The sequence below is a fragment of the Leptosomus discolor genome, chromosome 1 (genome assembly GCF_034619465.1).
Source record: "Leptosomus discolor isolate bLepDis1 chromosome 1, bLepDis1.hap2, whole genome shotgun sequence".
In the NCBI taxonomy this organism is placed as follows: Eukaryota; Metazoa; Chordata; class Aves; order Leptosomiformes; family Leptosomidae; genus Leptosomus; species Leptosomus discolor.
In genome coordinates this window covers 169,266,671-169,294,090 of record NC_141391.1, presented here as the reverse complement: position 1 = coordinate 169,294,090, position 27,420 = coordinate 169,266,671, and the positions used below count along the sequence as shown (strand labels likewise).

The 27,420-nt window shown below is 42.6% G+C and overlaps 1 protein-coding gene across 1 annotated transcript; it reads left to right on the top strand.

Annotated features, from left to right (window-relative positions):
• PLEKHG7 (pleckstrin homology and RhoGEF domain containing G7) lies at nucleotides 1-27,420 on the top strand. The gene is made up of 14 exons (XM_086461881.1): nucleotides 1-157; nucleotides 1,467-1,507; nucleotides 3,448-3,543; nucleotides 4,639-4,788; nucleotides 6,795-6,890; nucleotides 9,196-9,291; nucleotides 10,594-10,707; nucleotides 12,253-12,427; nucleotides 14,384-14,499; nucleotides 15,278-15,371; nucleotides 18,671-18,750; nucleotides 20,101-20,260; nucleotides 24,563-24,660; nucleotides 27,313-27,420. The coding sequence occupies exons 1-14, from the start codon at nucleotides 1-3 to the stop codon at nucleotides 27,418-27,420; spliced, it is 1,581 nt and encodes a 526-aa protein (XP_086318007.1).

Sequence of the window (27,420 nt, the reverse complement as noted above, 5' to 3'; positions counted from 1 at the left end):
ATGACGTGTGTTGTTGTTGCATCTCACAGATCAGCCGAGCGCAGGCGTAGCTCCGTGGTAGTGAGTCTGCCGGGACTCGATGTGTTCCCTGGAGACCTCCTGGTGTCAGACAGTGCCATGGACTACCTGCTCCACAGGGCCCTACTGCTAAGCGCAGGTCAGACACAGGATGGGGTTTGCTCGTCTCAGCCCAGCAAAAGCCATGACTAAAACACGCGTGCGTGTGGGATGGGGAGGGAGGATCGGTGCAACAACACACGAGGCAGCACAATCTCCATGCGGGATGCTGTTACCCCACACCAAAGTGACTGCATTGCTAGTTTTAAAATTCCTCTCCATTTATTTTTTTGCTTGCATTTTATTGCTGAATGCAAAATGTAAGAGGTAGTTCAGGGGGGCAGGACATGGATCACCTCCCTCCTCCACAGGCTAGGAGCAACCAGAGCCCAGGATGTCCATCTGCAAGCAGTTGAGTTGCAAATTCCTGCCTGCACAGCTTCAAGCAGAGGGAAGAGAGTGGCCCCTGCCACCCTTTCCAGTAGTGCTCCAGTCAGGAGGGTAGCAGACCCAGCTCATCGCTCAAGGTTGCTCATAAGTCTGAAACTGAAATGTAGACCTGCAAGCAATTTCGACAAATATCTATTGTGAAATATAGTATAGTGTGATAGCCAGAGATCAGAAGATGCTGGTGACCAGAGATCAAAATTTTCTCAAAAAATAAGTAAGTCAAGGTCACAACCAGCAGTTTCATGAAAGCAAACAAGCCAGTCACCCCCAGAAAGAATGACCAAGGCCTTCAAAATCTAAAAGGAGAAAGTTTCAACTGTGATTCCCAGTCATACACAGGCCTGAAGAGAGGTGCCACATATAGAAAAGTCATTAAAATTTCTTGCTGAATAACCCAGGAAATTCCTCACCTCTCGCCGGTGCATTCCTACATCTAGATCCCCAGCCTTCCCTGTGCCTCACTAAGGACCATGAATTACAGCCTACACCACTGTGGCAGCCCCATGACAGATCTAAGGCTTAGGGTTTGTAGGATTGTTTATTCACAGGAGTTTTAAATATCTTCATAGCTCCAAGATATCACTAATGAGCAGACATAGCCTAATTCTTGCTTCAAAACAATGAATATCTTCCAGAATTGGCTTGAGGTATGATGTGTTTTCCTATGTGAAGAACTGGCAATCACATACTGATCATCTGCAGCAAGTGGGAGTGTTTAGCATCATCCAAGATCCCATCACAGATAGACATATTTCTTGCTGGGAGAAACCCAACAGGCTTAATGGGTTTTAAGTCTGGTGCACAAACTGCCTAAACACAAGTACTAAATCTGAGCCAATAGAGTATCAGGCTTCATCTAAAAAAATAAATTTAAAAAAAAAATTAAAACCCATACAAATAACAGTTTTGGTTTTAGCTATTTGTTTCTTTACTGATAACACATTTGTTTTACACATTAGAGTCCAAAAAGCCGAGGTGGCCTTTTACCAGAAGAGGAGTTGTGAGTATTTCACCATGTTTTTTTCCTTGCACTGACCTTGCCTTCTCCCAAACTAACCTGGGTATAAAGAGTTTCTTTACTTTACTGCCCTTGGAGAAAGGCAGCTAGCAGCTGAGCTGAACTCAGAGGCCTCAGCCTACCCTGGGACTGCTTGAACATTAATCTGCAATGAAAGGTAGGGTGGCTCCAGTGCAGCCACCAGTGCTGCTGCAAGTGATGCACATGAAAACACAGTCAGCACTGCTGCCCCCCATCCCCATGGGTGGTGGGAGGAGAGGTGCCCTTGGCACCAGGAGGGCAGAGCGGGGTGGGCAGCACAGGAGCTCTCATTTAAGGTGTTCAGCGGTGGCAGCGAGCCCAATGCAGCTCCCCAGGGAAAGAGAGCACAAGGTGGGTAAGTCAATCACATCGTTGCTTTGACCACAGTGTATCCTGTATTTTCTGCATGCCAACCTAGACCTTAGTGCCCTGGAGTATCTGCCTAACTCCTACTCACATGGAAGGAATCTAGGCTTTACCTATCAAAGTAGCCTTTTAGATGCTTTCTTAGGCCTTTCCTGTTCTCATGGGCACTCACACTTGCCAGTAAAAGCATACACACCAACACACTTCAGTTAATTTCCTTGTCTAACACATTCCCTTGTCTTTTCCAGTTATGAAAATTTTCACTTACTATGGTATCTGAATTTTCTGAGGGTTGTTTATCATTCAGAAAGCATCTAAAAGTGTCTTGATAACTGTGCACCCCTAAACATATGATTGTGAACACTCCTTTCCTAATATTTTTTGCATTTTATCTTCTAAATCTCAACTATCAAAGAAGAGTTTGTGCAGGTGAAATCAATGCAAGTACTCAGATTAGCGTGTGCAAGAGTTCATATTTCATTTGATAGCATTTCTATAGCGTTTGAAGGAGCATTGTCTAAAACAAAGAATTTTTAAATTCATCAAAATACATGAAATTTGCAATAAAATCCATTTGATATTTATCAAAAAGTGATTTCTGAGACTATCAAATGTCATAAGATTTAATCCATGAAGATTCATCTGCTGGTGCATTGGTTAAGTGTGTGTATATATAATTGCATTATTGTTTCTGCTCAATTTCAAGCTGTCTTTCAAAATTAAGAGTTGATCTTAAACTCTGGATTTTAAATATTATAATCAAACACATATTTCAAAATTGGCTTGAGCTCGATGCCTAAAATGTAGACAATAGAAATCCATGAAGTATGAGTATACTGTTCCAGAGAGCAGATAAAGTTTAGGCAAGCACCTTATAAGTCTATGCTCACAGCACTAAATTAGAGTTCATAAATATTGGTTAAACTTCTTACGTGGCACTGTCAGCCTGAAAACCAAAGCCAAACCAAAAGGAATTGGTTTTATTTCATGATCCCTCACACAGACAAACTCTTCCTGCTCTTTAGGCTTTCTAAAAGCTCGTTTTATAGACACTACTCTGCAGCTGACCAAAGCAGCTTTTTCAACATGTAGCTCAAATGAAAATTTTCTAATAAATAAATAAACAATCACGCAAGCTTTGTATATGTATGGCAGGAGGGTGATTTCAACTATGAGTTTGCTGTCCTCTACTTCTGACAGTGCTGAAGGAAGCAAAATATTTTATTTGTTCTGTCTTCCAAGGGTAACCCATTGTCTGTTGCCATACCAATGATTTGCTGTGCCATAGACTGCTGTGTTACATAAAAAAGATCTTACACACCCACACCTAAGCCACATACACGCCCCACCCATACCTACAAATAAAACTACCATCACTGCCTCATCTCTGTGTAGGAGAGCCTGGATATATAAGGAAATTACTCAGTTAAGGGCAAGCTCCTTACAGATCAGAGCAAGGTTACTGAGCTGGGTAAACTTCTGAATGGTCTTTAAAACATTGCATTAATCAGTATGATTTTTTTGTCATTCAACAGGGTAAAGACAAACAGAAGCAAGCATCTGATCTGGAAAACTGTCTTTCAACTGTTAAGATAATAGACTGCAGCACATACGAATTTTTCTGCTTTAAGGTATCAAAACACTCAGTATACTGTAGCAATGATACTTAAGGATGGGGATAAAAATTTTGTGTTCTTTTCAAGCTGCCGTTTTTTACCACATTAATCTGGATAGGAGGCCCTTCTGCAAAATTAATGCATAAGCACAAGGTATATTTTTGGGTTTTGAAACGGAGGGGTGAGGGGGAAACTGTGGGTGCCGTAGAAGGTCAGCAAGGGCCCTCACAATTACCTCCACTTTGTCAGGCTTCTAGACTAGCCTAGATCAGAGAGGTACCACCTTTAGAAACAGGCATCAAGGCAATCCTCTCAGCAGTGCCTGCAGATCTGGAGAAAGAAATTGCAGCATCACAGAGATGCCAAACAGGGCACGGTCACCCCCACTGCTGCCTTAGGGGTGCGTTCAGTGGTGGCCACGTAGAGGTCAGTGCCAACACCAAGGTTCAGCTGCTGAAATCCCACCAAAGCCTGTCTGCCAGTTAAACAAGGCTCCTGGCCTCCAGGGACCCATAGAAACATAAAGCTTGGGCTACCAGGGTGATATTCAGATAACCCACACCTAACACTATCCCCCCTCTAAAGCAAACCTTTCGCTTCTCACAACAGGCTGTTATATGCATCTCCCCATGGACTTGGTTGTTGAGGACTCCTATCAGTGCCTGAAGCAGGTCAATAAGGTGATAGTGGCCACCTTAGAACTAAAGAAACCATTATCCAAGCACCTGTGAAGACTTAGACCTTTGGTACATTGATTTTACCATCTGGAACAAAGGAAGCTATCATCCATCCCTGCTTTCCAGCAGCAGCACAACAGATTAAATTCTTTAGCACTTGCAAGCTGCCCACAGTTTTTTGATACAGCAACCTACAAACATAGACTAACATACTGTGTTACTTTCAAATTCAGTGTGTTTATGTTATAAATATTTTGGAGGAAAATGTCAGGGTTTTTAATCTTTTTAGCTGAATCTTTAAGCTTTCAGAAGAATAATCACTAATACTGGCAGTCAAGCTCTTTACATGGGCAAATAGATCATAGATTCTTTCCACAAGGTCTGAAGCAGTTGATGCAACAGTCGGTGGTTTTCTTTCTTCTTCAATCGATAGAGTAAATCTTGGCATGAATTTATAAAGGCGCAACAGACTGAGCAGAAAGATGTCAACAACCGGTTAGAAGTGAAAAAAGAAGCAGCAGTGTGGGAACTTTTCACAAGTGAATGTACTTACTTTCTGGATCATTTGCTCGTTCTCAAGATGGTAACTTCAGATTTCATTTCTCAAAAATAATGAAACATTATTTGCCCTGCTTTCAGTGTGGCAGACATAAAGCCACCTGTAGCCTTTCATTGGGTGTCTATGTGGGGATGACTTAAGCATTTGGTTTATTCCCATCTTGCCTGCCCATCTCATTTCTACAGTTGGGTTGGTTTTTATCTTCTTGATGGCATCTCTTCTTTCACTTCATCACTTTCTAGTGCTTTGCAAACACCATCTGATTGCAGATCCTTCCAGTAATTTCAGCTGATATTCCACTACTCTTCTCACTAACACTGAACTGAAGCCACTCTCCAGTTGACTATACTGGATATTTCTCTACCTCTAGTCTGTAACATTATACTCTTCATTCAACTTCATATAGAGCTGTAGCTAGATTATCCTGACTCAAGCATGAAAACCTCAGAATTCAGCAGACCTGTAGTTCTAATATTAAAGAAAACAAGTAAACCAAAAAACAGCTCCTCTCCCCAAAACTCCAAATTGCCTCCATCATGGTGAGTTTTAAGAGCTTTGAAATATGGACAAGAATATTACACGCTGCTACAAGAATTGCTGCACTATTTACATTCATCACACATCAAAAGTTAGTGTACCCATGTAATGGATGGAAGCTTCCCTAAATGTCTTCCTATCATTTTTCTCCTATTCTGCACATTTCTGATTTCTTATTAGTCAAAGGAAAAAGATTAGTGAAACATTTTCCATGTTTCCAAAAAATTAGTACCAGAAGTACTGCAAAGTAAAGGGAATAAATAGAGGAGTGGGCTGAATTCCTCCTTGGTGGGACAGAACAGGAAACAAGATGAAAGGGGACAACGGGACCAGCTCTTGGTCTAAGGCAGGGTGGAAGCGTCCTTCCTTCTGCACACTTTGTTCAGGGATCTGAGAAGTCTAACAACAGGTGAATCCTGGGAAGGATGAGGATAACAGGAGGTGTGCAGGCCCCTTGGTGAATCTGCTGTAGGAACCCACAGACAAGCCTTAGCCAGCCCTGCATGATCCATGAACGACAAACTATTCAGTCCATGCCAGCTTCCCAAACTCTCCTGCCAAAGAAAGAACCCATTGAATTTGGGTAGCCAGTTGTACTGATACCTGCCACTCTAAGTACTTCCCAGTATAGAAATATTCCACTGATCCTAATGAATCTCCACAGGGAACTTTAGGACCATCTTAAATGCCCTTTAAGCTCTCAGGTCAACTGTTCGTGGCAACTGAAGAATTACACAAGGCTAAGCAAACTCTTTCACTAGCTCTTCAGTCCTGGCACCTGACTGATGGACTTTTTTCATTAATGCTTTTCACACACATACAAAAATTGGCACTCAGTAATCTACATTTTTTAAAACTTTTTCAGGTTTAGGTCAGATTCAGCACAGTTCCAAGATTACCATCAGAGCTTAGATAATATAAAATCTTAAACAGCCAATAAATATACATGCAGTTTTCACTTAATACAGGGTAATAAAACAATCCAAAGATATTAAAAAACTTCATGAGCCCTCTACTTATACTATTACAACAATTTTTTTTTTTTCCATAGTAACTCTAAACAGCTTATATAGCAGCAGATGCGTGGGGTAGGAAGGAAAGCATTTAGAAAGGTCATAGAAATCTGTAAGTATGGCTCTGATGCTATTAATTCCTTTACACGAATCTGTAGGGGGCTCAGTTGCCCCTCTTCTGTCAGAGAGCACAGCAAGGATATAGCTGCCTCTGTGGCAGTCACAGAGACACCCCAGAGACATCACTCATACCCTCCTGCTTACACAAAGCCCAATATTTAGCCTTCAAGCAGGTCAGGAAAAGTTTGTTAGTGTTGTCTTCTGCCCTCCCCAAATCAAATGATCATTTCATAAGAATTACAGTGCAAACATGCTCTTTTCAGGGGAAAAAAAAAAAAAAAAAAAAAAAAAAAAAAGAGATATATATTGAATTGGCACAAATAGTAAATAACATGGATTTGTTCTGGTTTGTTTTTAAAGATATTTATGAACACTCTAAAATACCTCCAGAGTAATGAATTTCTTCTGGATGTGGATTTGTGGAGACTTTTCGCAAACTTAGAGGAGTTAAACAAGGTGAGTAAAAAAAATAAAAGTCTTAATGAGATCAGAAATCAACAAGTCCAATAAAAGGAGGCAAGAAACCATCCACAAAGCTTCTGTTCAGATTCAGTGCTCATATTTGGAACTTAGTTCAAATAACTAGTCTTTCCTTCATTTCTATTTGGTATATCGGTGGGGGTTGAATTTCACCAGTGCAAGTTATTCTCATGTGCTTCCAGCAAAACATAAACAGGTATTTGAAAGTGGAGGAGAACTCGTTTGGCAGTTGTTTCTGAAGCAAACACAAGTTTGAGACTAATTGTTTTAAGCAGCATCCTTTTAAAAGGATGTGTGGAGATAAACCCTGACTGCACAATCCTCACAGCAAAACAGTAAGAACGGCAAAATAACTACAATAACAAGTTTCCTTTCACAAACAGATGGGCACAAAGCCTTTGCTATCTATTATGCCACTCCAGTAGAGCAAGTTAGAATAAAACAATGACCACCCCTCTCCAGCTGGGGTTTCCCCCGTGTAAGTGGAAGGGTATCTCCCACATAGACTGGATGCTCTGTGTTCATGTGCTACTTACCCTCCAGCTTCCAGGAGGAGGGAGACCACAAGGCTTGGCTGTGATGCTCTCCAGCTCTTTGCCGCTTGTGGCCAGTTGCTGGGAGATCATTTTCAGCTCCTGAAAGTTAAAGGAACCCATAAGTCCAAAACAGCTTTTACACAACTTTAGAAGCAAAACAGTTTTTCTTAGCTTGAGAGCTCTTTTACAGGACACCTCACCCTTAATAGAGAAGTGAATTTTGAAAGGGGCTTTTCAGCTACACAAAGTTGAATGACTGCTCACAATCACATCACATGCCCTAAACCGGTTGCTTACTTCAAGTTCTTTCCCACATTGTAATTCACCTACCTTAACAGTTAACATCTCCCTTTTTAGCCAAAACAAGAAAAGCGGGAAAGCTGTTCAGAGTAGGCACAATTAGCCAGAGCTCAAACACACGAGCAAGTGACCTCTGCTCAGTGACTGACCGCACACCAGTTGAGCTGCTGTGAGTGACCACCTGAGCAGGTTTGGAGATACAAGGAAAGAAATTTTTAGTTATGTATGTCGCCTTGCACTTACTGTGGGCTAAGGTCACACATGCAGCCAGGTACTAGAGTTCAGTTGATATGTGGCTGCCGATTCCTTTGTTCTTGTTCAAAGAAGGGAGTGGGGTATATTGCTGTGTGCCATTTAGCGATCACAAAAGGTTTGAGATTGGCTGGAGCTTGGTCACAGCTTGAGTGAACTATCTTTCTTTAACGGATTTTTCTATTTTGTTTTCTAACTTTGTTGTCTTTACGAATGAGGATGATAAATGATCATCTATTATGCACAATTCTATATAAAATAGTGATCAAACGTAGGAGAAAATAGCTGCTCTCAATGCCTTTTATGCCTTTTTTCATGCATTTTATAGCACGCATTTCTTCTTGACAGCAAGCTGAATCCATAAAAAAAAATGCATGCTGTAAAGGGTGTTAAATATACTGTTGTCAAAATGAAAGAATAAGCATCATCCTATAATCAACGCTGCCCCTATAAATACACCACATATAGCAGTGTGTGCAGCTACAACAGCAGTTCATAGCAGTATCACAGAGGATGATGTTCCCTTCTGGCCTAAAATTTGGCCTAATGCTGAGCCTGGTCATGAATTAGTGTGCAAATAATGTGTTCAGGAGGCAAGCGTGGGCTCAGGAGCAGGCTTTCTGCTGACACAGGCACATCTGACTGACAGTGTGGGCACCCTTGAATCCAGTGCAAACATATAAAGTTAACTTATGGTGAATACGTGACTTTTTATGGCATTATATAGAAATTTCTGTCATCTCCAATAGCATGAAACAAACTCAAACTATGAAAGGGGTATCTTCTTCAAACAGCCATGAAGACTTCCTTAATTGTCACAGCTCTGTCATACAGTCAGTGTTTTCCAGTAGATACCATTAATCTATTGTAATTTTCCATGACAATTCATGTTAAATACAGCTGCTACCCTAAAATAAGTTTAAATGGAATAACTAATCTTGTGTCAAAACTTTTGTCATATGGCTTTACCACAGTGTAAGTAGGTATTTGTATAGATTTGTCTTAGCTTCAGGCTAATTAAAGCATTCCAGGAGTATTTCTGAAGTTAATTCTGGCAGTGTCAGGGATAAAAGTATAGGCACCCCATTAGGCTTGGAGCCTTCGAAGAGACAAGGGATGGGAAATAAAGTTGTTTTAACTTAACTTCAGAAGATCACTCATGCTAGTTTCTCTTTTTTTTCCCCTTTACTTAGATAAGCCTCAGCTTTCTGAAAACTTTTTTTGAAACCGTGAGGGACCACGTATGCAAGTCAGACTCTTCTATGGATTTCAGCTCCATGCTCAGAAAGGTAACATAATTAGAAGTATTTTGCTTAATATCAGCAGGTCCTTGCAGCAGACCATTTATCATAGCATGCAGGTGCTTTAGAGCAATCGAGTCAGTCAAGGACATACCATCTGCCACAGGCAGTTTGGTCTCAGCCTCAGGCACCTCCTGTTAGTAGGATGTTTTTCTTTTTATTCATTGGCATGTTTGAGGTGGTCGTGGAAAGCTGCTCCGTATGGGGAACAAAGCATGGAAAGATTTTCCCTTCCTGGGGAACAGTAGCCCAGACCTTGAGGAGACTTTGCCACTGGCAGAGGCAAGGTTCTGGCTCTATGGAAGATGTTTCCCTCAGACCAGACCCCAGCCCCATCACTGGATGTTCCCGGGCACCTTCTGGTCCATCACACAGAGCCTTCCTTTACTCCATGGACCAGACTCACAAGCATACTAAAGTGCTTAATTAAGAGCTCAATGGGACTCAAATACCTCTTGCACTTTAGCCTGTGTCTCCTAAGCAAAAGAGAGACACAGGCGCAACTGTCCTGCCACTGCCAAGCACTGCCCTGCAACCCTTTTGGGCAGTCTGCATGGTAAACAAGGCAGTTGTCCAAACAGCAGCCTCCAGGGGCTCTATTTCCTGCACAACATCCCAAAGACTGAGAAGCTGGAAATATTAACACAGACAGATAATCAATGCATGGACCTGAACTTTCCCTAGCAGTAGAGGCATTAGAAAACTTCTGGGAAAATGCTAAACCAGACCCTACCTCAGGGACAGGATTTTTAAAAAGGAAAGGGAGGCTAGAGCTTGGTTTCTCACCCCCGTTACCTCTGACTTCGGGCGTTCTTATTGCTAATGTTTGTGTGAGACAGACAAAATACCAGACAAAACTGTGTTTTATCACAGATGGCATTCAACATTTCTAAGAGCCAGCTAACACACTTGGACACAAAGTGACATCCTGTATGAGGCCATGTAAATCTGTTGCATAGATGGTGTTTTTTATCTTCAGTTTCTACATGAATTGCACATCATTTATGTCTAATGAGAATAAGGTCTAAGAATGCTTCACAGCTCTGCAGAGCTGTTAGAACTGTGCTCCCATGCATTGCTTGAGCACTGTTGTGATTTTTTTACTACTTTGCCACTTCTTAACTTGCCCTTTAGTTTTTTTTAAAATCCTCCTTTCCCTCTTCCCCTGTTTTCCTAGGTATGAGGAAATCTCAGGTAAAATTTATTTAACTATTACAAAACAAAAACTGTTGTTCCTCCTTTTGTCATGACATTTTTCTTCCTTGATAAGTTTCCAAGTCTTTTCTGCAGTTTTTCCAGGGTGACCTCTGCCAGACACACCAGATTTATTGCCTTAATTATACCTCTGCTGTATTCTACTTGGAAAACCTGAGACAGAGAGAAGATTTTGGCATCTACCTGAAAGTAAAGTGATGGTTTTGTTGTTGTTGTTGTTTTCAGCCTTCCTGCCTTATGACAGGATTTTAACAGCACACTAGAAAAAAAAGTTCATTGAAAGCGAAACTGTGTAGGAAGCATTTTACACAGATTTTTTTTGAACTGCAGAGGGTATCATAGATGTGAAGTCACCCTTCTGAGTGTATGTTCCCTTGCATGTGTGAAAGTCCATACTTGCACTTTAGAACAGGCAAGAGGCGAAGCCAAAAGGGAACAACTGGCTGCATTTTTGCAGGCAGAAAATATGTACTGCCAGCCTCTGTCATCCAGAGGTTTCATGATCTCTTGACTTGGTAACCTCCACCTTAACAAAGTGAAGTGGTTACAGAAAAAAAACACAGGAAAAAAAACCCCACACCACAACCAACCAAAAATCAAGCCACATTGTAAAATCTCTCTCAAGTGTTTCGTTGTACAAAACAGTCCCCAGCTTCTATGCTATGCCACATCAGCAGTGACATACGCACACCTCAAAACTGGAGAAGCGTATGATGGCTTCCTTCTGCTTAAGGAAACAGGTATATGATACAAGACAAAACAAGGGGAATAGAAATCCAGGAGCATGTCAGTACTTTCGTGAGTCTTGGGAGCCCACGATGAGAGAGAAAGGTGGGTTTTGCCTAAGCCCTGGCAAGAAAGACAGGATGCTTTCCTTGCTCATGTGTATTCACTGACCCATGTACCTACAGGGAGGAACACCCTGGATAGAACAGTAAGCAACCCCTCTGCAACTTAGCTCTTCTGACAGATTTTGCTTAACCATAAATCAAGCAAATGTATAACTTGGTATCAAAACACTACCAGTAAGTGAGCATTTACCTCCCTCTAAAGTTTGAAAGAGCTATCAGTGATGTCTCTGTAAAGTTACAGCACTAGAGCAGGTTCTGTCTTTGCTGACACCGCATCTGACAGCTCCAGCCAGTACAGCAGTGGGGCTCTCAGGGAGAGGGCTCTGCTCTATCTGCTCTATCATTAGCAGACCAGTGTGTGTCCTGTAAATATTTCAGGTTGATCTTCAGTATTACAGGCATAGAAAGAGAAGCCTGAAGAAGTGTGCTTTCCTCACAGGCAGCCCAAAACTGGGAGGACACCTCTTTGTAGCAGCTAAACTCTACAGCTTTTAGGGCCTGGGAGTTTCACATCAGTTGCTCCCTGACAAGGATTTCATACACTCATGCCTAGGAAAACATTCCCCAGTGGGAAGCAGCAGGTGACCCTAAAACGTAAGGTGGCCCTCAAATGTAACTGAGGTTTTCCTGGTAAAATTAAAATGACACATAAACAAGAGCACTACTTGATCTGCTAGCATGGCCACAGCATCTGAAATGGGAAGCAGCAATGCAGAAAGTGAATCTGGAGGAGCCATGCAATTCCCCCTGTAGAAAGCCTTTACACGGCCCTTACTCTCACTGCGTGAGAAATTCATCTTTAATTAGTCCCTGTTTGCTTACAGTCAGCTGACTGCCAGGGAGCAAGCTGAGGCCTAAGGCAGGTTTTCCTTGTCTTCAGCAGTGGTGTGAACAAAACAAAGAGTGCAAGAGGCTACATCTACCGGAGCTTCTGGTTGCTCCTTTGCATCGCCTAACACGCTATCCCCTCCTCCTTAACAACATCTGGAAGAGGAGCACTGATGAAACAGAGAAAGGTTTTATCCAGTCACTTAAGGAGAAGGTGGAAAAGTCCATACGTAAGTAAGGTTAAAAGTTAAGCGTGCAATTAACAATTAGCAAGTTATGTGGCCTTTTCATGCATGTCCTTTGAGTGTGAACTGGTCCAGTCTGCCCGCAGAGATGCAGTGAAGATGCCTGCACCTTTCTACAATCCTGAACCTTTCCTCATTCTGTAGGAAATGATTGGTGCCACCCTTGTGCTGTCAAAGCCTCTCTGAGCAAGGTCACAGGACTCCCATATCAGTGAGTCACTTGTATTTGCTCAGAATCATCTGCAGTGACATGTAAACAATTAAGAGCAGATCACAAACTGGAACAAATCAAGAAAGACCTCAAACAAAGAAGTCTTTGAGTTGGAATTATGTCTAGGGAGGATTTGTTGGGGCTAATCCTTAATAGGATAAAATTGCACTCACAAGGGGAATATTATGTCAGTGACCTTTCACTAAATGACAGGGTCCTACCACGTAAAGTAGCTGAAGAGCTATCTCAGCTACAGATTTTCTCTAGCTATTGTGGAAAAAGAAGGGGTTGGTCCAGGAACATTTTTTTCCCTGCATTTTAAGTAAATAATTTATTAATTCTAAATAATTTATTAATTCAGTCTTGTTCAGGAAGCTGTAAGTAAGTTCATCTCTAATTGTCTTATGGTCATATAGTACATCAGCAGACAGCTTTATTCCCCAAGGGCCTCATGTAGCCCCCACTGAAATCAAAGACAGTGCATCAGCGTAACACTTACCCTGCCAGTCTTGGCACAGAGAGGTGCCAGACAGAGCTTCATCCTCACCAGCAGCACACCAGGACCTGGAGCTACCCAGCACGGTGACTCACTTTCTGCCGCCATCCTTCTCACCATCCTGGAGGCTGAAGGCTGAGACATCTCCTTGGGAGATGAGGCAGAGAGAGAGTTAACATCTTCTAGAGAGAGATAAATCTGGGGCTCCTTCTTCTTGGGTAAATACTCCAATGGCAGAATTATCACCTAAAAGAGAGACGGCTTCTGTCTCTTCTTGCCAAGTCTTACTTATGAGGAGCCTAGCCTAATGGCCACACAAGGAGCACACTTTTCAGCACAGAATGGGTCTCGTAGGAAAATAAGATGGCTTTATCTCTAGCCTGGGGACTTCTGCTGGGAGGACAGCAGCTTTAGGTATCATCCCAAAAGAACATAGGATATCTGGGGAATATTACTGGCAAAGAAACAGATCGTTCCAGAGTTTGGATACCTCTGGGACGAGGAAACCAAAGACAGAGGGGTGAACCCTCTTCATTCACAGACACTTGACAAAAATCTGCCTTCATTTTTTGATTAGTGAATCAGTGACACAGGGAAAAGTTGCAGTCCCAGCATTCCCCTTCTGGTGCATATATGTGTGTGTGTCTGAAACCATTGTTTGCTATATCGCTCAACAAAAACCCTTGGAATTTAAATTGCAGGCCCATTAAAGTTTTCCCCATAATGGCCCTGAATCAGCACAGAATTAGTCTCCATTCTTCACATTCTGAGGCACCCCCATCCCAGTTAAATACTTCAGTCACTTCTGGCACCACTTCCCTGAAATTAATTCTCATTAATTTCGATAGTCTTTTGATCAGGCTGTACATAACGAAAATTATTTTTCCCTCACTACCTCAGACAGTTTAGAAAGGCAGGATTTTTTTGAAAGACCTTTTTAAGATTACAGTTTAATTGAGTTTTATATGATTCCCCCTGTTCCCCAGTCAGATTAGTAAACACAGCCTTTTCAGTTGGCAGTGAATTTAAGCATGTTTGAATGCATGGTTTGAAATTCTGGCTCCGCTGACCTAAGAAGAGTTTAGGCATTTTTTACAATGAGGCCAAGATTTCATCTGGGGCTTCACATCTGAGGCGCTTTGGCTTCCACTGGAGAAAATCAGTATTCAGCATCTTGTAGAAACAGGACTGGTTTTGCCCGTCTTGGCAGTAACCAATGTTTCACATATTTCAGGGGATCTGGAAGGTAAAGTCAAGTGGTTGGACAACTTTCAGAAGTTCAGGCAGCTGCAAGAGGTCATAATTTGGCCTCAGGTCTGGGATCGTGACAAGAGATTTTTTGTCCCAGAGGTAAGCAGTTTTTAAAGGGCATTTTTCCCTGAGGAAGGTTTAGTTTCCTATCTATCTTTATAGCACGGTCTAAAGCTGGCTGGTTGTCTATGTTCTAGTTATTGGGGATCACTCTGCTCTAACAGGAGCAGCTGCAGCCTGACTGCTGCAAGCACTGGACAGGCAGGCTGTACACAGCGCCTTGGATGGCAGCATGGGTTGCTCTCAGCTAGCACCCAAGGGAGTACAATCATATGCTCCAGAAGGACTCTCCAGTGTCTGCTTTTAGGGGGCAGAATGAAATGGGATAGATGTAAGTATTACTACCTTTTCATAAGGATACAAAGTAGAATTTTTTTGCCTTTTTCACCCCTCAAGCTAAGCTGAAGAAATTTCTATTTACATTTAAAAGGCATTACAAAAAATTACACAGCATAACTGAGAACATGTGTACCTTTCTACTGTGGTTACCCTCTTACCCATACAGACAGCATTATGGCAACATCATCAAGTGGCTCTCATCATAAGGATTATGACTGTTCACATGCAGGGCTGCAAAACCAATAAACTCGCTCCAGAAAAGAAAAATTCAGGTTAACATTTCAAAAGCGTAAACACATTTAAGCAATAGCACTGCTGAAGAAACACAGTCATGCTCAGTTACTAGCTGTGTGATATACTTAGCCTGAGATAAGAGCACACATGTTCATTTGTTTAACTGCTGGTTGCCTCCCAGTTCATCATCAGATATGCAAGATTCCCTATTCTCTCTCTCTCTTTTTTTCTTTTTTGGGTCAAGTGTTTGAAGCAAAGCTTAAGAGAAAACAGCAGTGAAAACATTTTGTCTTCAGCAAACAGACTTCTCCTTCATGAAGGGAGACTAACACTAGCAGGTAATGTCCCTAAATGTCCTGGTATCAGGAGTTAGCTTGACAGAATCATATTTTGTAATGGCAGGTCCAGAATGAACCTCTGCAACAGTATTTGGGCAGGTGGGGGAAAGAAACAGCAGAAGTCAGAGAGAAACTGAGAAACAGCCAAACGACCAAAAGGATGAATAATCTGCATGATTGTTTATTGTCACATCTAGATATTCAGTCTGTCAGGTGCTGAAGAAACCAGCTTGACTGGACAATGCCTGCTATTCAAAGGGAGCATTTTACTGTCACGTTCAAGAACACGGCAATAGGAAAACAGGAAGTTTAGACTGTCCTATACAAGGTGCCCCACATGCCTGGAGAACTGATGTTAACATACCTCACCTCTCTGGCACCATATCCACTACGTGGTTCATTGAAAATTACTGAAAACTCCAGAGATCTTCCCTATTTTTATTTCATACTTCATCTCTGCTAAGACTGCTGTTTTGATGGGTACCTTGGAACATGAAGGTGTTATCCTGCTGGGTGGCTTCCCTTTTATGAACAGAGCACTCATACAAATGCCATTAACTCCACAGGTAGCACAGCAACAATCCAATGTTGATTTCTACAACGCTGCTCACAGCTGTCTATCACTCTGGCAGAGCAGAGATTCATATCTCCAGACACACAGGCACCATTTTGTAGCGAGGCACAGGTTGCTTGCTGGGAGCTGCTCCAGAATTTCCACCTGCATAGGAGAAGAGGATTTCCTCCCTGTATGACCAGGAAGCAGAGCCTGGGCAGTTTGGAGAACACCATCATCTGAAAGGATGCTGCAAGCTGCATGCCACAGTGGCTAGAGGGCTGTAGCTGTTCGACAGAAATGAGCACAGCCCATGTCCTACATTTCCTTCTCCAGCTCCTGAGGAGCAGAAGTGAAGAGAAGCAGCATGCAACTCTTTCTGCCTCCCATCACCATTATTGCTGTTATAAAGGGAGCAGCAAAAGGGACACAGTCCATTTTTCAGTGTTTTTGTTTTCCTTCCCACGTGAGGAGAATTATAGTAGCAGAGGAGAAGGCACAGCATCAGGGACACGGAGGGGAGAAGAAAAGTTTGGTGCTGATGTTTAGGAGGTGGCAGGCAGAGGAGAAAGCAAGCCACTGAGTTCTCTCCTGCCAATGCTTACCTCTGCATTCACTGAGATATCAGCCCACAATGTAGGATGTAAGGGTGGCCATCGAACGTCCATGTTTCTTTCTGCAATACGTAATTAGAAAATGGAGAAAGAGAAATAAGCATAACTCTTGCTTCACCAAGACAGTCAGCTGCCTGCAATCTGCAATATAAAAGTGCCTGGCATTTGGCCACTTGTCTGAATGAAATATCTTACAAGACAGAAATGAAATCACAAGTCAAGTAAATGCCAAACAACAGAAAGCAACATATCCTAAAGTCACCACTCTGAACAGATTGACACAAAATTGGTGTAAGGTGAACTGTGTTTATTTGAATGAAACTGAGATCACTGAGACCACAGTTGCATACTTTCTGTAATCCTGTAATCGAGAATAGGAGCAGCTGAGAAGCAGGCTTGTTCAGATGTAGGAAGACAAGGTTCAGGGAAGACATTACTGTTGCCTTCAACTGCCTGATGGCTGGTTTATGGCAGATGGAGCTAAAGTCATCTTGGAGTTGCACAGAGAAAGGATGAGACATAACAATGTAAGTCACAGCCTGGGGTATTCCCCCATCAGATACCTGGGAAAATTTGTTAACAGTCAGGCTGGTCATATATTAGTACAGGGGACTAGAGATGTTGCAGAGTCTCCTTTCTTGTATGTATTCAAAACTTGACTGAACAACCTACTCTAGCTTGGCCTGCTTGGAGCAGCAGGTTGGACCACAGACCTCCAGAGGTTCCTTCCAACTGACGTCATTCAACAACTCTGTGAACACAGTACAGATCGAAGAAAAGTTTCTCCCCAGCAGTAGAGTTTACAACAAATAATTCTTTCCCGTGTAACACCCACAGAGGCCCACTGCTGTACAACAGATGCTGTGGAGAACCCTTCAAGAAGTTTTTGACTTCACAAACTCACAGAAGGGTAGTTTTTATAAGAGGTCTAATACACATTAACTTGCTTGTTTGTAGTCTTCTGAAAGTAGCACATAAGAAGGTCCTCATGATAGCTTTTTATTCTCCATGCAGCTGGCTGATCCATGACCTAGTTAAAATTTTAATTTTCAGTAGTTGCTGATGTTGCTTTGTGTAATGTTAATGAGCCAAGAAGTTTTCAAGCCAAACCCTCAGAACCAAACACCCAAGAAAGTATTTTAGGATCCTGCAAGATTGCCTGGAAGTAATAGCTCTGACCAACCCCATTTTCTGTGAAGAGTAGCTGGTCATTTTGTGCCTATTTTTCAAGTCCAGAGATGCCCTATTAGTACAGAGTAGCCAGAGGACAGATTATAAAGGGTAAAGCCTGCAGCAGAGAATGAAGGTGATACTGGAAGTGAAATAGGACAGAAAATTGGGAGCAAAAAGGGAAATGAAAGAAAGATTCACGGAACGGGATAGAAGGAGCCATATACAAGGAAGAGGCCAAAGGACCAAACTCTGCAAATCCAGTAGAGAGTCCAGGTTTCCTGCAGGAAGCTGCTAAAAAATTACTCTTGCCTTTGTTAAATTGCTCCCTATTATTTATTATAAATAAGTACCTGAGTTTTCAACATGGCTTGGAGATCAACCTGAAAGACTTTGAACCATTCTCACAGACATCTGTTGTTATATTCCTCACATCCTCATGACCTCTAACCTAGGAAGAAGATAAGCCAACACTATTTTTTGTGGTTTTTGAAAGGCTTTTGTGATGTTATCAATTAACAATTCATCGCTGCAAAAGCTGGTGAAGAGGGCAGCATACCAGTACTTAAAGGTACCAGGAAAACTCAGCAGTTCCTTATTTCTTTTATGTCTGCCATTTTCAGAAGGTTCACTGTTTACCAGGTTTTTGTACTTGTAGGTAACTCCAGGTAATGCAGGTCACTTTTCCTGGCAGGTAAACAGTGTTTTTTTCATAATGAAGTAGGTGCTACAAGGTACAAGTATCAGTACCCAAAATCATCAAGAGACATCGGGGTTTTTTTAAGCATCGCATTTGAGAGTGCAGACTAGGTGATGAGTAGTTGTGTGCTATGTCAGAAACCATGCTTCTTGGTTAAAAATGCTCTGTAAGGTGCAGTGATTCATAGATGTGCCTCATCTTACGACAGCAATTCCTTAAAATAATCACACCATCAAACTGATTTTTTTGTTTTCTTCCTCAGAAAGCACAAGACTCCTTGATGTCTACCTCTTCCTATTCAATGATTTCCTATTAATTACCAAAATTAAACGTAACAGAAAGGTATGAATGGACAGAGATATACTTGGTTGCAGTTGTTATGTTTTTTAGCTTGGTAAATATTTTGAATGCACTTTGGAAGACCGATCTAATGATAAAAATACAAGCTGACTAATTGGCGTGAAGGACGGATGATACTTTCTTATGCAAATAGCCAACCATAACACTGATTCAAAACCCCGCTTCTAGGCTCAGTATGTTACAGGAATACTATGATAGGCAGAATTTACATTACAAAACCTTTAATATTTTCCTGGTGTTGTTCTGATGTGCTGGATTCCTAAAGCTCAGAAAAGTTTCAAGAATGTAAGAAGCTTTCTAACGCTCCTCTCATGACTCAGTCCAGCAATCCGATAAATGTTTATGCTGGAGAAAACAGAACTTAAAGAAATAACAAAAAAAAAAAGATTGAAAAAGAAAGAGAACAGGGAAATGCTAAAATAGGTGGAAGCTGGCTTTATTCTGAGTTCGAGCACAGCATGTTGTATGTGTCCTCTTTGCCTTGATTTCTCCTAGTTTAAAATCAAGACATAATAACTCTTCTTAAGAATTCTTTTATTGACGAAAGATGCTAGAGAGAGTTCTACAGATGATAAATACCTGTATTTAGCCATCAAACAAAAAGCACTGGATGATCTGAAATTTCTAAAGCTTCAGTGTAGGAGTATATCTAGCTAATGCAGTTCATGAAGATGACATAAATTAAGGCTAAGCAGACCTGTGCTGAATCTCAAGAAGTTCATGGTTGACTTAAAGACTTCTTGGTTGTTTTTTTTTTTTTAAAGCAGCACCTGTTCTGCCTTTGTAGGAGATAGAAAACTCATGCAGTGAGAGACAGTAGCACCATCCCATAGCACATGGGGGAATGAAGGGAGCAGGCATCCAAGGGGCCTGGTGCCCACAGGCAAGTTTCTTTGGGAGTTGCCCCACATACATGTGTTGGTGAATCTTCTGTGAGGGGATGCATCCCATCTGGAGCCCCAGCAATTGTGTGTTCTGCAAGTATGCAAGAGAAGATGCGGAAATGCACTGCCAAGGAATGGAGAAAAAGTCCTGCTATTAAAAGAAGTGGGGAGGGACAGGGGGAAAGAGGAAAAAAAAGACCTTTGAACACCTTAGACTGTTTTCTGTCTGTAGACTTCTACTGTGTTTCTATTGTGGTTTTTCAGTACAAGATGTGACCTTGCAGGAGAACTCCAGGTACCAATGAGTTCTTCTGAGGTTCCTCAGGCAAATAAGCTGTCTGAGTACTTTTGATAAAAGAAAACACATAATTTAGGGATGTTTATAGTGCCTATACTTCATGAGCAGATGGCAGACAACCAGCTAACCAACTTCATTTTCTATTCACAGAAATACGGGGGCTCAGACACCAGCTTAATCCCTGTCTGTCCTTCCCTCACTCCTGAGCTGCAGTCCTTCATAAGAGAGGGTGGGTTTTGCATAGTCCTAGACCAGCCCATCCCGCTAGACAGACTGATACTGAAAAATGTTGACCCTGTCCACGTTACAGGTATGTGCCCACATGCATTTGAACGTCTTCATAAATACCACCTCAAGTCATTGTGTATGTGGCAGCATAAGGATAAGGCATTGTTGGCCCACAAACCACCCCCAGATGCCTGGAGTGCAAACACTGGCGCCTCAGAACTGTCTGGCTTCACAGGTCTGCTCCTACTGAAAGGCACGATCTGCTAACACAGACCTTACACTCCATGTCCCCCTGCCTCTAACAGTGACTTTCAGGTACACACCAGTGACTGTCAGATAGTATCCACTCAACCCAAAGGACATATGAAGACTGCAATGACTTCTTTCTCACAAACCAAGTATTTCCTTGTCCTACCTATCCTAACACGCTCTGCCAAACCCCAGGCCTCTTTCCCAAGTACTTTTTCAATTCTGCAGTAGTTATGTAGCATTTTTTCAGTTGTCCCACTGCCCAGCACCCCAGCGCACTGCTCTCCTGGGTGTCCCTACACATGCACAGCAGCAATTCTCAAGGAGGCTGAAGAGATTTACCTCCTACTGCTGCTCCTACTCACCTCCCCATCAGCTATCAAGAGGATGAAAATCACCCACCATACATCAATGCTTCCTTGATCACAGACATCTATCACCAGGGGAAACTGCCCCAGTAACATCTGCTGCTGCATTCTTGGGTGAGGAAGGGAGGAACATTGACCTCCACAGAAAGTGACCAGCCTTACCCTGCCAAAACAACATCCCTGGAGTCACCAAATCAGAGGTTGGGTGAGGGAGCAGGCATGAAAAATCAGGCCTCCCCTTGGTCTGAGCTGCTCATGCAGGCTCTCACACACCTCGGTCTAACACTGCCCAGATCCCAGGAGCCGTCTATATCAAAGAAAAATAAGAGAAACACAAATCTCTGGGCTCCAGGGCCTGTCAGCCATCCTAATCCTAAAGACTGGGAGGAAAAGCTCAGGGAGTTAGAGGGGTCTGTAGGAAATCAATAGATAGGGAAAATAAACATAAAGCCTGTGAAATTTATGATAACTTTGAAATATATTCACCCAGAGTAATTAGCATTCAGCATCAATGCTGATAGGAAATAAAGGTAGGCAATAAAAGGCAAATGACTGAAGATAAGGGGTTGAACACAGAGAATAACTTTTTTTTCTTTTAAAGGAGATCCAGGCACTGCCTGTTTGCCTAAGTCTCCTACCAACCCAGCAGAAATGAAGCAAACTCAGCAGCCACCTCTCACCTGAGGGTTGGAGGGGAGGGCAGACTCACATTCCTGCCAAAGCCCAGACTAGGTGGGAGGTCAACAGCTTCTGGGTGCTGGAGAGGGCGGTGCAGCCACCCTCTGGTCTACACATACAAGATTGGGCATAAAAGCCACAACAGAGACAGGAGCAAGATTTTTGGATTTTTTTTTTTTTTTCCAAGCCAGCATTTTGTGCATTCAGAGATTTCTAACCACGCTGCTTCTTATCCCCATGACCCTGCCGCAACCAGCAGAACAGACAAAATTACCTGATGCATCCCGGCCCAGGCTCTGGCCACAGATTATGGCCCTTCCCTGCACTCTGGACCTTACTGCCTGACTTCTCTCCCATATATTCCTACCAGCTTTATTACAGCTGTAGCTATGGTAGTCTCCGTCTCCGTTACTTACCTGTAGTCTTGCAACACCTTGGAAGACTCATCCTAATACTGAACAGGTAGAGTAGAGTAGGGTACAATAAAAATAGTGAGAAAAAATTACTATAGGGATCTTACAGTTCAGATTTCCACCATTTTGTGCAAAACAACAAGCAACACTTCCAGTGACAACGGAAAATATCCCTTTGCAGAAAAAAAAAAAAAGAAAAGATTAAACATTGTCAGGAACATGTGACCTTGGGGACTACTGTCAATTTATTTGCCATCTCAGGGAGACTTTTACTGCTGGTGTCAGCAAAATATCGGTTAGCGTGTTCTCAGAAAGGGCAGCATGTGACTTTTACTGATCTATCACACTAATCAAAAATGAAACCCTGATTTTATTTTTTTTTATATAACAAGTACTTTTGCATCCATTAGTTTGCTGAGAGTTGATCTCACTTTGGAAAGAAACATACCTTGATACAAGGACTAGAAAAAAATTGCAATATTGAAAAAAAATAACCAACCCAAACTATCGCAATACCATAGAAATTCTATTTTGGCAGCAGGCAGATAATCATGCAGGATAATTCTAGCCCAAAGCCTGCCATATATCAGTGGAGGCCTAAGAGGTATAATGGTGCATTCATAACACTAGGAAGATACCCTAAGGGCAGAACTATCTGCAAATGCCAGGACTTTGTACAAGAGATGTACATTTGCATGTAAGTGTAATAGTAGGAATCCATCTCTGAAGACAGTAAGCAGCAACGTACTTTCTGATTAGGAAATTACTTTCCTTTTAACATTCTGCTCTGGATTTAATCTTTGCCATTGCTTAGTATTGCTCCACTAACAAAGCTTTGCATTAAGTTTGAAGGCGCCAGACCTACAGGTATGTCGCTATATCAAAGACTGGTAAACTTTGCAGCTGCAGAATTTCTTTTAGAAAACAATACTGAGAGCCTGATCCGAGCATTGCCCAGAAAATTCATTTTTAGGACTGCAAAGTTGTATTCCCATTGAACACAGACGGGAGGCGTCAGTTCTGAAACATACCCCCTCTGCTGCTACAAGTTTCTGCTGAGTTGCTGCAGTAATTTAACCACTCTGTGCTCCACTTTCCTTTCTATAAAACTAGAATTACAGGACATTTTATCTTCCAGAAACATTTTGAGGTCTGACTGTAAAGCACTTTGAAACACTTGGACAAGAAGCATTACGCTGCAGCAAGATATTCTACACAGTGCAAAGGCTTCAGAACAAACTACATGAACAATATAAGTTTATCAAAAAGATACGTCAGCTGTAGTAGACTCAGAAAAATGCTGCCTTGTCTTGGCAGCTCGAGATCCACGCTGTCCTTGGGCTGCATGGGTTCAGGAGCAGGGCTCCACTTAGGGCCACCACTCGCAGGGAAGCAATCCCAAGCCTCAGTCACTGTTGCTTCACTTACAGCAATGTCAACTCCAGCTAAAATAAAGCAGCGCCACGTGAATCCAGCACATTATAACAGATTACTGCCCGCCTCCCTGTCACCTCCAGCCCACCCAAGCACGCTGTCTATGTTTAGCCCATACCAGGGGCTAAACTATAGCAGTTGTTCTATCGCACAATGACCCTTCCGCAGCTGAGAAGGGGAAACAGGAAAAGGAAAGGAGATCTGAAGGTTGAAGCAAGGACAGGTTTAACAAAAGAGCAATACAAATAAAGTATACAAAGTTATACTCAGCCTAGAATGTCTGGTCCTCACACTCCTTGGGGGCAGGAGAAGGGAAGAGGGGCAGGAGGAACCCCAGCAGGAGCTCCCCTTCCTCAGCAAACCTTCTCCCTTTACAATGACCATGACATTATGGTACAGGCTACAGCTGTAGCTCACTCAGGTCAGCTGCCCTGGCTGACTCAAAACTGCTAATGGCCTGCCTAGCGTGGCTGGCCTAGGATTCTATCCCAGCCAAACCAGGACACACACCTGCCATCTGCCACAGGATTTTGGCTACCTGAAGCTGCAGACTTAAGCCACCCCTTCACTCCAAACATGAAATATTGGGGCTGATTTGTCCCTTTGCAGGGAAACTTGCCCCATAATGCCCAAAGTCATCCACAGCCCAGGAGATGCTGCTGTAACATCCAGAGTCACCGATTAACTTCTGCAGAAGCCTGGCAGGAACCGAAGGGCTGCTGGCAACACTCCCGGCCCTGCGAGACATTGCTGCCGGCAGCCGACTGGGGGAACCCCGGGCAGCAGCACCAGCCCAGGCAGATGCCCCAGGGAGAGCCCAAACCCACCATCAGCCCAAGCGCAGCCAAATCCCTACGTAGCAACCATCGTACAGACCTGTTTGAAATAAAATAAAAATGGGGCCTTTAACTTTTTATATTTGTTATACTCTAATTTCAGTTATGATTTAGTCCACTTTGAATGGAAACTTCTCTTAATGATCCTCATTTAGACTCAAAAGCACCTTAGCTGTACAATGATGAAGTAATTAAAAATAAAACAAATGCAAGCAGAATTAACTTTTTGAAATAACGAAGCTTTCTACACAACAAAAAAACCTAGCCCTATCAGGGTGCATCACCCTATTAAGAATAAGAAAAGATAATTACATATATCATTTCTTCAATCATAATCAATGTGATATAGAATTGGATTGACAGCTGCATGAGGGAATTTATATCACTTCTTCATACTTTTCCACAGTCTTCAGCCTGCGAAATGCTTTCCTAATACAGCATGAAAATAGGTATCGTCAGTGCATAGCAATCTTCTTGCTACAAGCTCAGACAGAGACTGCCAAGGTAAGTAGCACACCCTCTTTTTCCTTCTCTAATTACACAATTACACTTTCCCTAAAGGAGGATCACAGCCTAAAAGCAGCCATGCTGTGATAAGACTCTATTACAGTTGGGACATTTGACCAAAACTAAACCAAAACAAAATAACACCCCAGTGCTCTGGCTCACACATTTGTTACAGAACTTTTGCTGCTGAACGTGTACCAATTTTACATTGGGTTGATAGCAGGTCATATTCTTGTTCAAAAACATTATAATTTCTGATTGCTAAAGAAAAAAATGCTGTTTCTTGTATCACAGAAATGAAGACTGTCAGCCCCTCCAGAGAAGTCAATACCAAAACAACCCCCCCAACTATTGTGCAGTAGTACTCAGATCAGAAAGCTGTATCATGCTCATCTATGCATGACACACATCTTGCAATTTCAGATTGAACAGATGGTATGATTAATTCCACTGTTATATAAATTTACCCCACATTTTCACACCACACCACATTTCTAGTAACAGCACTTTATGCACATACATTTGAAAGTGGTAGGCACTTCACAGAAGTATTTTTCTCCTGTAAATTGAATTTCATTCTCTAATCCCTAATGCACAGAAATTTGACTACCGCTAATAGTTCTTAAAAGTAAATCTCAGTAGATAGACTTTTTCAGGGAAAAGCAACGAGTGAATTCTTTCCATTTCCGTACTTGGAATAGGTGTCTACTTAAGAAGTCGTTACCTTCTCCTGTTATTGAAATATTACCTTTCTCTTCCACACCAGACGGCTACCGTGTTCTCAGTGTCTCCCAAGTCCAGTTCATCAAAGGAGAAAACTCTTCAGTGAAAGATTCTTTTCACTTGGATGTGGTGGCATTACCACATTATGTTGACTTTGGGCACTCTGAGCCCTAGGAAAGATAGACTTTTCAGCACTGGTTGAATGAACTACCTTATTTCAGCTCCCAAGAAGCCCAATCTTAGCATGACCAACATATTTTTTAAAGAAACTTTGCTAGCCAGGATGAGCTCATGGGTTTAGCTGATGTGATTGTGCAAGGCAGACAGGAAGATGATCTGGATGAGATTGCTACTGGTGAGCACTGTCAGACCAGGGCCTTGAGCTAGCTAAGCTGTATCAAAAGGGAGACGGCAAATTGAATGAAGCCGTGTGTGTCATATTACCATTGACTCATCCCAAGCAGCAGGCTGTTACATTGCGAGCTGCATCTTAGATCTCCTGATTTTTGTGAAGAGCCTCGGCTCCCAACTCCCTTGCAAGACCTTGGCTCACCCGGCCCAGCTGTTGCTCGCTGCCATACCGCGCTCTACCGACTGCACGGGGAGTGCATGCAATACACTGAATGTAGATGCAGTGAGACCCTTGCCCCACTCCCACCTCTCTCTCAGAGACCAAATACTCAGCAGACACTTGAGAACGCAGACCCAAAATACCTTGCTGTTTCTCACAAACCCATACCACTGTCCGGCCCTCCCTTCTCTTCCCCTGCTCTCCTCCCTGAGCCTTGAAAAGCTCAGCAGTTTCCATCCTGCCTCCTACGGGTCTGCTACCATCTGGCAAATCCCTGTGTAAGCAACCACAACCACCACCCCCCTGCACATCCAACCCTCCTCTGCCAGCAGCTCCAGAGGGGCCAGAGCAACTGCCCCATGCCAAAGCCGAGCTCTGTGCTCTGCCAGGCACATACAGCCTGCACATGCAGACTCTTGTCACATCATCTGCTGGGACTCCTGTAGGTCATCCAATTTCTCTCTCCAGCCTTCTATTTTTCAAAGTGATGTTTTTAACTCCTTCAGGGTCTAAACACATACAAGAAACAAACAGATGAGTCAATAACTAAATTTATGAATTCCAGCGTGTCATGAAGTAGAACAGGCTGCCCCTTCTCGTGCGTTTCTACTCTTTGGATCAAAGCTCAGTGTCTCCACATGCGTTACAGAGGGGAGAGCAGCTCCTGACTAGGCAAAACAAAAACTCTGGGGTGGGAGAAGCACAGCTAGACCTTAAGCTTTTATTGCTGCCAACTCATTTGTCTAATCACAGCAATTCAGAAACAACTCAGCTTCTGTGACCCAGACCATCTGGATTAGCAGAGAGAAAAGTTAGTTACGTATTGTAAATCCATCTCTCCAGCCATCACCCCCTGCCCTCGTACCTGGATGACAGTAGATACAGAGCTGAATGCTGTCAGCATGATGCTAGAAACTGAAATTCCTGTAGCAACACACGACAGATCCCTGAGGGGAACAGAACTTGTGATGCCAATAACACTGCAGCTGTCTTAATCAGAGGAACAGGGAGCCCAAACTGCAGGGACAGCATTAAACTAATAAATATTACATAAAAACGGGTGAATCAGCCTGTGGAAAACTTTACCATTACAAGGAAACACAGCATTAAAATCCTACCTTCCAACCAAAAAAGGAAACCTTCACTGGAAATTGCTGGCTCCAGAGACAGACTCCGGCAGCGTGTAGGGGCCTGAGCAACTGGGAAAGTCTTGGTTCTGGGATAATTCATGTTCATCAGGACATGGGGCCTGAAGAAAGTCTAAATAAAACTCAAAGCTCTGGGTGTTTACGTATCTGAATTACTGGAACTTTTTTAGATTGTCTTGGTTTACAAAATATTTTTTCTTATTACAGAAAACATGGATGTCACAGATAGAAATGGCAGTCTCCAATTACACCACGCAACATGAAACCAAGAAAAGCACTGCTTTCTGCTTCCCAGCTGAATCCTCTGAAATTTAA

Bases quoted from the DNA above. Each gene is read 5' to 3' on its own strand.
- PLEKHG7 (XM_086461881.1), top strand. From the start codon at position 1: ATGACGTGTGTTGTTGTTGCATCTCACAGATCAGCCGAGCGCAGGCGT. The intron at 4,789-6,794 runs GTAACTTCAGAT...TTGTTTTTAAAG, and splicing joins ATTTGCTCGTTCTCAAGATG to ATATTTATGAACACTCTAAA. The intron at 6,891-9,195 runs GTGAGTAAAAAA...CCCTTTACTTAG, and splicing joins ACTTAGAGGAGTTAAACAAG to ATAAGCCTCAGCTTTCTGAA.